We start from the raw sequence: 13,560 nt of genomic DNA, 5'->3' as shown, positions 1-13,560 counted from the left end.
GGGATTGAGAATGGTGCTGCCCACTGCCCTGTGTGGAACTCTGCCGGTGCCAAAGGTCTCTGGCAGAGTCCTTCCTCGGCACCGACTCATGCCTTGTCAGTGCTGGCACACTGTGCACAGATGCTGAGGTGCTCGGCGTCAGCTCTACTGAGCTAGGGTCCAAGTGAGGATGTAGAGCAGCCTCCATTAGCAGGATCTTGAGGCACTGATCCCTCTCAGACGAAATCCTCTGCAGATCTTGCAGCATTCTTTCTGGTGGCTTTCCCACATACACTTAAAGCAGGAAGTGGGGGGGTCACTTCTTGGCATAGACTTGCCACACACTGCGGATCGAGGCATTCCCTGGTACCAGGGAAAAAGGGGTAAGGGGGGGGGGTTACCCCCTACTGAAACTTATCTAGCACTATTCTAAACTATACTGCTATAAACCTACCTATTCACAGGACAAAAGTTCGAACTACTGGAGAAGTTGCACTTGCAAAGCAAGAGCTACGAGCATTTCTGCTAACCATCACAGGCTGTAAGAAGGAACTGAAGTGGTGGCAGGTTGGCAGGGCCTTATATTCAGCACCATGAAGGTGTGACCCCAGGGGGCGCCCAGACCAACCCAACGGGTACTGTTGGCGAAAAACCTTCCAGTATGCATGCAGTACACACACCCCTAACTGGAATTGATATGAGCAATCACTCAAAGAACCACCTCTCTTCTTTTTAAAGAATCTTTATTGAGGTTACAGGGACAAACCATCCCGATGTGTAGAAAGAATAGTAAATATGGCAGACGACCAGCTTGGCTTAACAGCGAAATCCTTGCTGATCTTAAACACAAAAAAGAAGCTTACAAGAAGTGGAAGATTGGACAAATGACCAGGAAAGAGTATAAAAATACTGTTCAAACATGCACGAGTGAAATTAGGAAGGCCAAATCACACCTGGAGTTGCAGCTAGCAACAGACGTTAAGAGTAACAAGAAGGGTTTCTTCAGGTATGTTGGCAACAAGAAGAAAGCCAAGGAAAGTGTGGGCCCCTTACTGAATGAGGGAGGCAACCTAGTGACAGAGGATGTGGAAAAAGCTAATGTACGCAATGCTTTTTTTGCCTCTGTCTTCACAAACAAGGTCAGCTCTCAGACTACGGCACTGGGCAGCACAGCATGGGGAGGAGATGACCAGCCCTCTGTGGAGAAAGAAGTGGTTCGGGACTATTTAGAAAAGCTGGATGAGCACAAGTCCATGAGGCCGGATGCGCTGCATCCGAGAGTGCTAAAGGAGTTGGCGGATGTGATTGCATAACCATTGGCCATTATCTTTGAAAACTCATGGCGATCGGGAGAAGTCCCGGACGACTGGAAAAAGGCTAATGTAGTGCCCATCTTTAAAAAAGGGAAGGAGGAGGATCCGTGGAACTTCAGGCCAGTCAGCCTCAACTCAATCCCTGGAAAAATCATGGAGCAGGTCCTCAAGGAATCAATTCTGAAGCACTTAGAGGAGAGGAAAGTGATCAGGAACAGTCAGCATGGATTCACCAAGGGAAAATCATGCCTGACTAATCTAATCGCCTTCTATGACGAGATAACTGGCTCTGTGGATGAGGGAAAAGCGGTGGACGTGTTGTTCCTTGACTTTAGCAAAGCTTTTGACACGGTCTCCCACAGTATTCTTGCCAGCAAGTTAAAGAAGTATGGGCTGGATGGATGCACTACAAGGTGGATAGAAAGTTGTCTAGATTATCGGGCTCAACGGGTAGTGATCAATGGCTCCATGTCTAGCTGGCAGCCGGTATCAAGTGGAGTGCCCCAAGGGTCGGTCCTCGGGCCGGTTTTGTTCAATAACTTCATTAATGATCTGGAGGATGGTGTGGACCCTCAGCAAGTTTGCAGATGACACTAAACTGGGAGAAGAGGTAGATACGCTGGAGGGGAGGGATAGGATACAGAGGGCCCTACACAAATTAGAGGATTGGGCCAAAAGCCATCTGATGAGGTTCAACAAGGACAAGCGCAGAGTCCTGCACTTCGGATGGAAAAATCCCATGCACCACTACAGACTAGGGACCAAATGGCTCGGCAGCAGTTCGGCAGAAAAGGACCTACGGGTTACAGTGGACGAGAAGCTGGATAGGAGTCAACAGTGTGCCCTTGCTGCCAAGAAGGCCAATGGCATTTTGGGATGTATAAGTAGGGGCATTGCCAGCAAATCAAGGGACGTGATCGTTCCCCTCTATTTGACACTGGCGAGGCCTCATCTGGAGTACTGTGTCCAGTTCTGGGCCCCACACTACCAGAAGGATGTGGAAAAATTGGAAAGAGTCCAGCGGAGGGCAACAAAAATGATTAGGGGACTGGAACACATGACTTATGAGGAGAGGCTGAGGGAACTGGGATTGTTTAGTCTATGGAAGAGAAGAATGAGGAGGGATTTGATAGCTGCTTTCAACTACCTGAAAGGGGGTTCCAAAGAGGATGGATCTAGAATCTTCTCAGTGGTAGCAGATGACAGAAAAAGGAGTAATGGTCTCAAGTTGCAGTGGGGGAGGTTAGGTTGGATATTAGGGAAAACTTTTTCACTGGGAGGGTGGTGAAACACTGGAATGCGTTACCTAGGGAAGTGGTGGAATCTCCTTCCTTAGGAATTTTTAAGGTCAGGCTTGACAAAGCCCTGGCTGGGATGATTTAGTTGGGAATTGGTCCTGCTTTGAGCAGGGAGTTGGACTAGATGACCTCCTGAGGTCCCTTCCAACCCTGATATTCTATGATACTTGTCAAGTTTAGGGTTATTGTAATCTGAAAACTTTTTCGGGAAAGAATTGAAGCTAATTATAGAGGATGAAGATCTGAAATAACTTCTCCTTCTTCGATTTCCAGCCTTATGTGAGTTAAAGGGAAGAGTCTGTCTCCCAGCTGAGATTCAGTCCCTCTTCCTAGATAGTGCTATTTTTGAGTTTTAGCCTGTGTAGAGGGGCCTTAAATGCCTATGCTCCTTGTCCGATGAGTTTTCTAAAAATTACATGCAAGGAGCACATCCCTGAGGGAGTCCAAACCATCCTCTGGGAGGAATGGGAGTCATCAGGGATTCTAGTCTTTTTGTCAAGAGACTATTACTCTCCAAGATTTGACAAGGAACCCTTGTGACGTGATGAAGCCAGTACTGCTCAGAGAAGGGGAACATTCACCTCTGATGAATCCCTAATTTAGAAACATGGTCCTGGCTGTCTGTTGAGAAGAACCAATCTATCCTTGCAGAAGTCCTGCTGGAACAACCAATATGGGGAAATGTAGGAGCCCCCAAAATTGTATAGGCTCTAAACCTTTCACCTGGCAGAGCCAGGGTTCACAGGCTAGGAGCAGATGTGGCACAGCTCCCCTTTTGTGGCTCCTCAGAGGATCTTTATCACATGGAGAGAATCCTCTGGCCATTTGCCTGCTCTATTTGACCAGCTCTGCCATGGGATAGGAAAGCACGAAAAACGGGGAACATAATAGATGTCTTATTCTGGGAAAGATCTTTGTTGTTTTAAATTGGTCTCCAGAGAACCAAGGAAAGGAAGGCTAGGAGAAGAGAACTGGATTCATTACTACAGCTTTAGAATGGCTTTAAGAACCAGGACGAGTGCAAGTAAGAGAGCAGACACACTGCTTTGTTTAGCTGGTTGGAGGCAGGGAATATGGTCTGAGACCGTTTGAGGCACAGCCAAACTCATACCCCCATAGATACATTTTCAGCTGCCTCCAGTGTATATCAAAGACAACTCAATTGTACCGAGTTGGAAGAATATCTACAAGTTAGAAATGTTAGGTTAAGTAGCGATTAATTTCTCTGGGCCTTCATTTTAGCTTTTTTATCTAGATTGGTCAGTATATTAACTAGTCAAGTATTCTATTTCTTGGCAGATTTGTTTTAAAAGTTATTTATCAACAGTTGACAGCAAGTGTTCTAATCAGAGACCCATGCATTCTGAAGTTCCAGGGCCACACAATTTGCCACAGAACTACCTCATCACAAAGCTGTGTTCCAGAAATCATGTTTCCATTTAAAAAGAAAAAAAAATGTTTCTAACCATTGCTGAAGAAAACCTGAACCAAATTTAAGTTAATGCAGTGCTGTCTTCTTGAGTTTGTAGACAGCCTGAAAAAATAGCTGTAAAAGACATGAACCCACTCCATTAATCTTAAAGGACTGTTCAGCTGAAAGCTATAACAAATAGGGGGATGATTATTCAGTTACATTTTTACTATTTTTCCTGCAATTAAATGAAAATTTTCTGTCTTCTGCAAGACCATGTCACAGAACCTAAAAAGCTCATCACAGCTTGCTACAGAGAACACAAGGCTTTGTTTGTAACCTTTTTCAGCCTGGGCTTTAGCACGCTGGGAACACTAAAAATCTGTATCCCAGCAGCATTTCTACTAGGTCCAGTGGTCTTGATATGTAGGATTGGTCTATAAAAACTTTCCCCACACAAAACCACCAATGCCTGTCCAGGACCGCCTCAGGATTTTAATAAAAAATCTGAAGTAATTATTTGAGGTACATCCAAATGCATCATCAACTGACTCGTAACAGGAAAGAAGGGAAGACCGACTTTTTGCTGCCAGCGGGTGTTTAGTGTAGAATTGGAACCCTATAGCTTTATAGATAATTGCCAAAATGCTGAAAACATTTCAAAGAGTAATTCTCCAAGTAAGCTCATAGTCTGAGGGCTACAGAATTCCTGTTTTCTGGAGAGATGTGTGCAGGCTTATTTTCGGCGATTTATCAAGTCTTTCTGCAGTTTAACCATAATCTTGTGTAGCTAGTAATATTAACAATTTTAACGTGACAACTAATTTAACAATCTAGTACAGTGTTGCCTTTTCGACCCACAAAGCTGGCTAATATTTAGGATTATTTCTATTATAAGAATACATCAGTGATATGAGACAGATATATTCTTACTGCAAACTTGCTCATTTACAAAAAATATATACAAAGTTCGGTCTCCTTCAGTGAAGTAGGAAAAAAACCTAGCAGGCAGCTTTCTTGCTCAGTAATCCAAGTTTACCGCTCCAGCAAGTTCTGCACCCACAAAGCTCTCTCTCTCCAATTCCTCTCAGCATCATGCTCAACTCCTTCTACATGCTTTTCTGACTCCAAAACATATGCAGTGCAATTAAATCTTCTAGACCGTGTCTAACTGAGAAAACGACTCACTCCATATAGCTTAGCTCTGACCTGCTATGTTGCCTAGTGCCTTGAGTGGTAGCTCCATAGCATACAGCTGTTCTTACTACAAAAAGGGGTCTTATTCAATCCTTCTGTTGAGCCTGAAAGATTACTTGGCACACATCGGCTTTAAAGAGGTCTGATTATCTCTGGATCTACATGAAGGTCTGATTATCTTTGGATCATATGAAGGTAGCCATCTCTTGCTATACCACCACCTTGGGATATTTAAATACGTGTGTTAATGTACATAAACTGAAATAAAAATAGTAGTGTGCTCAAGATAGACATTCCACCCCTTTCTTTCAGAAAGGAGATATTGGACATCTACCAGGAAAGCACAAACAATTTTATGGTGGGTTTTGTTGTTTTTTATTTAAAATTCTCTCTTCCATGTCACTCATTCTGCCTCTATGTCAATATTCCATTGCCTATTGCTTCTATTCTCTTTTAGATCAACATCCCCATTCCCTTATTCTTTCATATTCATCCCATACTAGATGGTCCAACTCTTAGCTTGCTCTAGTATTACTGTTTTTCCTTTCCTGAATCCACTTTCGTTCTGCCCTTATGTTTTCTCCCCAAGCTCTCATCTCCAAAGAGATATCCACTCCACATTAACTAGTCATCCAAATAACTCTCCAATAAAGCTATTATCCCTTGTACTTGAGATAGAGAAAACTTAAATGATTTGATCAAAGCCATATGTCATAAATATAAAGGGAAGGGTAAAACCCTTTAAAATCCCTCCTGGCCAGAGGAAAAATCCTCTCACCTGCAAAGGGTTAAGAAGCTAAAGGTAACCTCGCTGGCACCTGACCAAAATGACCAATGAGGAGACAAGATACTTTCAAAAGCTGGGAGGAGGGAGAGAAACAAAGCGTCTGTGTCTGTCGGTATGCTGCTTTTGCTGGGGATAGACCAGGAATGGAGTCTCAGAACTTTAGTAAGTAATCTAGCTACGTATGTGTTAGATTATGATTTCCTTAAATGGCTGAGAAAAGAATTGTGCTGAATAGAATGACTATTCCTGTGTGTCTTTTTTGTAACTTAAGGTTTTGCCTAGAGGGATTCTCTATGTTTTGAATCTAATGACCCTGTAAGGTATCTATCATCCTGATTTTACAGGGGTGATTCCTTTACTTCTATCTACTTCTATTTCTATTAAAAGTCTTCTTGTAAGAAAACTGAATGCTTTTTCATTGTTCTCAGATCCAAGGGTTTGGGTCTGTGGTCACCTATGCAAATTGGTGAGGATTTTTACCAAACCTTGCCCAGGAAGTGGGGTGCAAGGGTTGGGAAGATTTTTGGGGGAAAGACGTGTCCAAACTGCGTTTCCCAGTAAACCCAGTTAGAGTTTGGTGGTGGCAGTGGTTATTCCAAGAACAAAGGATAAAATTAATTTGTACCTTGGGGAAGTTTTAACCTAAGCTGGTAAAAGTAAGCTTAGGAGGTTTTCATGCAGGTCCCCACATCTGTACCCTAGAGTTCAGAGTGGGGGAGGAACCTTGACACCATAAAAGTCAATATTTGAATATGAATTAGAATGAAGGAAACCTTTGTTCAATCCCACATTTACTCCACACTGTTTCATGTAACTCCTGTAGATAACCCACCTTCTATACTGAGAGACTATACTGGGTGCTGAGCACAAAAAGCAGACTCACTTGCAGAAATTAACTGGGCAAGAAACTTGAAGCATAGTGTGAGTGGTATGACAGAATGTATCAATCCTGGACTGGGCAAGCAGGAGTTCATCACTCACTGTAGGCCCAAGGGGCCATGACCCTCAACATTGCTGCACATGATTCTGGTGGAGGAAGTGTATAAAAAGGAAGCAGCTCTCTCCATTCTGAGCTGGCTGAGGAGGAGAATGGACATGCACTGCCAACTCCTTCTGAAGTACTGTCAGATCTCCAGACTGCAAAGTAGGGTATCCCTGACTACACTATGGGAGATCCCCTATTGACAGAGGCAAACAGAGATGCCAAGCCACAGCCTGTGGAGGACAACCCTGCAAGAGACTTAAGGGTAGGAAGTGATGCAGGGAACACATTGGGAGCCGCCACTTGACCCTTAATAAGGTGATCATCGGCTTCTTAGGGCCCTGGGTTGGACCAGGTTGCCCTGCCCTTATCCCCACCCTGCACTTGCAACTACGCATTACCGTCAGGGATCGCTGATATAAGTTTTTGTTTGCTCTGCCTCGCCCGAGGGCCATGTTATGGTCAGCCCCAGTCAGGAGGCTAAGAGCTACAGACTTTTCACTTGCTCCGCTCCAACCAGAGGGCTGGAGTCCCTAATTGTGGTTGCCTGGCCCAACTCAGAGTCCTGATTGTGTGATGCAGTGAATCAACCCTACACTGGACACGCAGAGCCTCTGTACCACCTGCAGAGCTGTACCACCTACAGCTGCAAACTCACAAAATTTGCTATTTAGTACTGACATACTCACAAAGCCACACATACGCAATTATAGAAGTGACTGAATAGCCTATGACTTTCAGGGAACAAAAACCACTACAATAAACTTCCAACCCTAGTGAATGATTTAATTTTCAAGGCTTCTTCTAACAAAGCAGCAGGAAACTTTACTTAAAAAAATAATAGTATGGAGGACACCCTTGCCAGCTACAGTCCCTCCAAAAAACCAGAGACACAGCCGGACTGCAAGGTTTGTGGGGCTTCCAGAGGCCAGCTCTAATTTCAATGCAATGTGGGCAGCACAAAACCAATGATTTTAAGACCACTATTTAGAAAAGTAAGAAGTCTCCCTACCTTAATTTTTAAATAGACTTCAATATTTCCAGCATTCTTTAAAGGCAGTTGCTGCTTGGCTGAAGAACCCACACTAGCAGACAAACACATGGCCTTAAAAAAAAACAAACAAAAAAAGTGGTTGCATTTTACAACAAAGAATGCAGAACTACCAAAAGCAAAGAAGCTAAAGTATACTTAATTTATAATTTTTTGTAGCATACCTGTAAGTCCTTCGGAGCATGTATCCTAGCTGTTCCAGCTCTTGCTCTGAGGGGAATACTTTTTATCACACTAGTAGGCCCTGGACTGTCAACCTCTACATCAACTCTTGCTAAGAACTCATCTGCCGGACCCAAGATATCTAGAAGGATTTTAAATTCAACAAGAGTGTCAAGCATTTTTTACCTGCAAAATTCTTAAAGTTTGATGCCTGCACTAAAAACCAACTTGAAGCTCAGTATTTTATTTTGAAGTGGTTATTATGGTAATAGGGGCCTTAATTACTTAAGTTAGAACTGTACTTTTATTTTGAGTATTTAATTTCACAATATTCAAGTATTAAAACGGATCTGTCAATGCCAGGATGGACGTACACAGATTAGGGCACCAAAGCAAAAAAGCTACTGAAATGTTTCATCTACATTAGTGACTTATCCTTTTAGTCCTAAAGGAAACTTGTAACACACAAAAGTAGTTACAATGGAAGTCAAACTACTATACCTGAAAGAGAGATTTGCTTCTTTGGTGCATGGAACAGGACCCACACTACTAAGCTTTCAGGATCCTGAAAAAAGGAATATATTTGATACTTTATACACATCTACTGAAAATTTCAACTTTTAAGCTGTCCAATAGACAGTGTGAACAAGACATTCATTATACTGAAGCTTTAAATGTCTAGACTCAAATCCGGAAAAGCAGTGTTTCTAAGACAAAACAACCAAAGAGCGTTTTACTATGAAGGCTCCTTTTATAGGTTACAAAAAAAATAGTTTCTTAGTTAAAGTGAGCTAATATACAGAGAAGCTATCCAGGTTTCCCTTAGTATACCTGGAGTGTAAGAGGGAATTAAACAGTAAAGTAAAACCTCTGAATAATCTTGAATCTGCTTTCTTGGAAAATCCCAGTAGTTTGATTTTTAGTTAATATTTTAAATTATGAAGATAAAAGTTACCTACCCTCTCCACCACCCAAAAACACTCTTACAGTTAAACTACTGGCTGATCACTCCCACTACCAAAACCAAAATGAACTCAACAAGAAAACAATATTGATCACATCACTACCCTTCTTACAAACAGTTAATGTGAATTCAGTTATCTGTAACCAGAATCATTTTAGAGAAACAATTGCAAAAACTAATATTGCTATGAGCTACTTACTTGTCCATCATAACTTGCATGTATCACATGGTTTACAACTGATGGAGCTGCTAGCTGAGAGATTGCATCAGTTTGAGGTGAACATTCAATAGAAGTATTAACTGGTTCCTTGGAAAATGTGAAGCAACGCCACGCTACAGCATTCTGTCATAATGAAACCGCTTTTTAAAAATAAATTATTAAGATCCATATTTTCAAAAGTAATTTATAGACATGGAAGTTTTGAGGATACATCTCTAGGTATGGGTATAGCCTTTGAGGGTGTCACAGAATTGATCATTCAAAATTACCCTTCTGTGAAAACATATCCTAGCAATACAGGAAAAAAGCCATAACAGATACATTAAAAATATGATTCTCCCATGACAAGTTCATCCTTATCAACACTGATCACTAGAATCAGTGTTACAGAAAAGTTTATTCCATCATTGGAGATTTTTAAGAGCAGGTTAGACAAACACCTGTCAGGATGGTCTAGATAACACTTAGTCCTGCCATGAGTGCAGGGCATTGGACTAGATGACCTCTCGAGGTCCCTTCCAGTCCTCTGATTCCACCTTTAGATATATATAACTTAATGTACTTACTGCTTTGATAATAAGTCTGATGGGCACAGAAGCATGTGTCTTGTTGATTAGTTTTAGTGGGAGAGCCTTCCAGCTGCCAGATGACAGGTCACCAAAATCTAAACCATCTGTCTTTCCTGTTTCCACCTGGTATTAGACAGATATAGCCTTTATAAATTTGAGGGAAGGACCATGCTTTTCTACGTTACCTCTCTGCTTCCCTGCACCCAGCAATACAGTGCAGTTCCCCTGCTGTCAGAAGTGAGAAGTTGGCTTTGACACCAACAAGCAGCACCATCCGATGGACTGTCTCCCACACTTTGAGCCTGAATCTATTTCTATGGGGTAGGCAGGGTAAAGCACACAAGGCCAGCAGTAGTGGAACAGGCTGGGCATCAGGACACAGGAATTTAACAGCAGCATTGTGGAAGCAGCTCAGTAAAAATGCAGAATTCACATCTCACGGAGAACACAAACCTGATGTTTAATTTTAGAAGTGTGTTATGTTTGATATAAACACTTCATGAAATCAGCTTTAAATAATCAAAAACTTAGTATTATCCTTTCTTCAAGACTCACTTGATTTACAGTTGAGATCTCAGGAGGACAGTTTGAGGGAAGAAACAAAAATTGAACCTTCTGAGAACTACACTAAGAACATTTGTTCATAGGCTGCTAAAAAGATTGTTAAACAGGAATGAAAGGATACATATAATGTTCACGTACTGGTAATATCAAGAACTGAACCAAGTTACATGCTGCACTGAGGTATTCACAGAAGAGCAAATTTTGATTTTTATTAACTTATTAATGTAATCTTACATTTTGAATAGCTACCCATTAGTGACCTTAAAACCTTTATTTCAATAAAGAGATGCTATCCATCTCTGAGAAGCTGAAGAGATACATAAGAAATAATTTCTATTTCAACAGAATTCCTTAGAGTCATTCTGTGCAGTACAGATCATGGTAAGAAGTCTTCCAATCAGCAGGTGCAGACAGGATAAAGAAAAGCTCTCTAATGAATGAGACTGACAATGCTCACATTTGTGAATATTTTGAAAAGTACTACCTGGAAATGAAATAGTGATCAAACATGTTCCCCATCTTGATGGCATAGGTAGAGTGTTTGTAACTCCCCACTCTGATTAAGCAAATAGACATGAATGAAGCAGACATCGGATAATCTCTCAAGCGTTCAAAGAGAACATGACAGGATGATTTAAGAACTAGAATGCATGACCAAAGGAGACCAGAGTGTACACTTCGCAAGATAAGTCACTTCTGAATGACGACTCAGAACATAAAGCTCTGCTTCAGGCCCTTTGAGGAACGTGCATTGCCACTTGGACCCTAAGCCTTTATCCATACAATCCTGTAAAACAATAATCTTCAATGTGGTACTTGAATCTATTCACCAGATTCTGAAGGTTACCAAGAATGAAATATGCAGTTTTAGACTTCCTATCTATGAGCACAGTAAAAACCTGCTCAAAATTTCTCAACATCAAGAATTATCTTTTTGCTTAAGTGATTTCTATCTTTTTGATGACATAAAAAAGGTATAGCTGGAGAGGATGGGAAGACCAGAAAGGGCAAGTTTGTATCCATAGAGATTTAGCATTTCCAGCAAAGCAAGGCCCTTTGTGGGTATCTAGGGTTAGCACAGGATGATTCTATTCACACTTTATCTTTGAAGGCAAACACAGGAAGTCAAAGTCAAGGAGGGAATTAGAGGTTTTTCAGGGGCCAGCAAAGTCTGCAGCTTGCCTCTCATTCTCACCCCATCCTCTCCACATTTTACTTGAAAGCTTTTATCCACCTTGAAGTTCCCCACTGCAGAAAGACAGGAAAGTGCTGAAGTTGTATCTTTTCACATTTTTCCAGGTGGTACTAGCCACAGCTCAGCTGCTTGTATCCTGGATTTCAAAACCTCGGCAGAAAAGTTGGCTCAGAGAAACAAAAAACAGATCTTTGCTTACAAAGTACTAAACAAGCCTCTGTCGCTATCCCCTGCTCTTTGGTTCCTGATTAATATATGACAGTGTTTGGCTTCTCCGTAGTTTAAGATGCAAGTTGTATACTAACAAATGACTCCTAGTAAGCAGCAGAACATTCTCCTGATCAGCATAGTTATGCCACATTGGAATTGTACCCCAAGCAACAAATTAGTCATGACTACCCTCCAATCTGAGTGATGGTGGCAACCAAAGACTATTCCTGGTTACAAACTTACTTTCCAAGCAACAGGTGAGGAAAAGAGAACTAGTAACTCCAGAGACAGGCAAGAGAGCTTTGAGCAGCATGACCAACTGGCAAGTATACGAAGCTAGAGCAGCTATATTTGAAAGCATGCCCATGGCATTAGGACTGGAATCACAGAACCAGAAACGTCACCCATTTTGTGACAATTTAACTGGGTCAAGGAACTGACTTGCTCACTCAAATTCACAAAGACTCCAACAGGAACACTTCAGTGACAGAGTAGAACCGAGGACAAACTGATCAGCTCCTGAGACAGCAAGAATTTGCCACAATTGAGACTTCAGAATAGGTTTTTCTGTTTTCAAAACCAGGCTTGCCTCCTTGTTTTAACCCAGCATTAAACAGACAGGAATGAATGGTTAGATCAAGTGTTTTCTTCAGAAGTTAGGAGAAACCACCCACCAGCTTGATGAAGGGTAAAGGGCCCAAGTGAGGGAACATATGAGCATCTACGGCACAAGAATGGTTCTCTCTTTCTCTCTCTCTCACACACACACACACACACACACACACACACACACACGGCCAAAAAAATCCAATCTCACAAAAAGAGTATGTGCACCAAAGGAGGATCTCTGTGTACAATTACTCAAATAAGAAAACTTACTTATTCCTCATATTTTAGCCACCCAACTATTAAGACTAAATGAAATGAGGAACTGTGCACCATCCCTTAGCATAGGCAAAATGCCAATTACCCATGAAGCAGTAGTCTCCAATGCCCCATATAGGGGCCCTTCCGCAAATAAATTTTGCTAAGTATTTTGTGTTAAAATTTATACCTCGGGTACCTTGTCATTTACATGAAGTATCCTCATCTCCTTTCAAAATAAAGTAATCTTGAGCTCTCCAAATAGTTTTTAACTATTTAGAAAAAGCAAACACATAAGAATATACCAGTTCAATATAACAAACTGCTTCTTACCTTGAGATTAGGATTTTCAGCAACTGCTGTCAAAACTACCCTAGTTGCCAAAGCTTCTGCCTGGACTATTGTCTCAGTATCTGCAGAAACTGGCCAAGATGAAATACTGAGGACACACTGGAAGATTCCAGGATGACAAGGTAAGAAAAGTATTTTCAGCTCTTCTGTAGAATGAGGTCCTATGATGGTTTTGTTCTTGAACACTAGACACTGATATTTCAGAGGATCCATCTAAAAAAATAAGCCTTGTTAGTTTCTGCAAAAGTAAAAGAAGGCAAAGTATTCCACCCTTAAGACTTACCTCTAAGATGATGCCCACAAAGCTATCTAACAACGGCTTGGTAGGCGGTAAACTGATACTTGTTGATCATGTTTTTGCTTAATCGTTTTAATGTTACCTTCTCCTGCCCGTTTCCGCATGTGTCTGTCTCATCCAACTGTTGCATCATTTGAATTTTATA

General features: G+C 41.7%; 1 protein-coding gene across 1 annotated transcript in view; it reads right to left on the bottom strand.

Annotated features, from left to right (window-relative positions):
* The window catches only part of CEP192 (centrosomal protein 192), a 206,728-nt gene that overhangs the window by 77,327 nt on the left and 115,841 nt on the right, over positions 1–13,560 (bottom strand). Inside the window, exons 34-39 of the mRNA XM_073329624.2 lie at positions 13,100–13,330; positions 9,931–10,056; positions 9,344–9,487; positions 8,682–8,745; positions 8,183–8,322; positions 7,980–8,072 (exon numbers count right to left, since the gene is read on the bottom strand). Of these exons, the coding sequence (XP_073185725.2) occupies positions 7,980–8,072; positions 8,183–8,322; positions 8,682–8,745; positions 9,344–9,487; positions 9,931–10,056; positions 13,100–13,330 (798 nt within the window). The remainder of the gene's footprint in view (positions 1–7,979; positions 8,073–8,182; positions 8,323–8,681; positions 8,746–9,343; positions 9,488–9,930; positions 10,057–13,099; positions 13,331–13,560) is intronic.

Source organism: Lepidochelys kempii, chromosome 2, assembly GCF_965140285.1.
Source record: "Lepidochelys kempii isolate rLepKem1 chromosome 2, rLepKem1.hap1, whole genome shotgun sequence".
Classification (NCBI taxonomy): domain Eukaryota; kingdom Metazoa; phylum Chordata; order Testudines; family Cheloniidae; genus Lepidochelys; species Lepidochelys kempii.
This window is presented reverse-complemented; position numbering and strand designations above follow the sequence as displayed.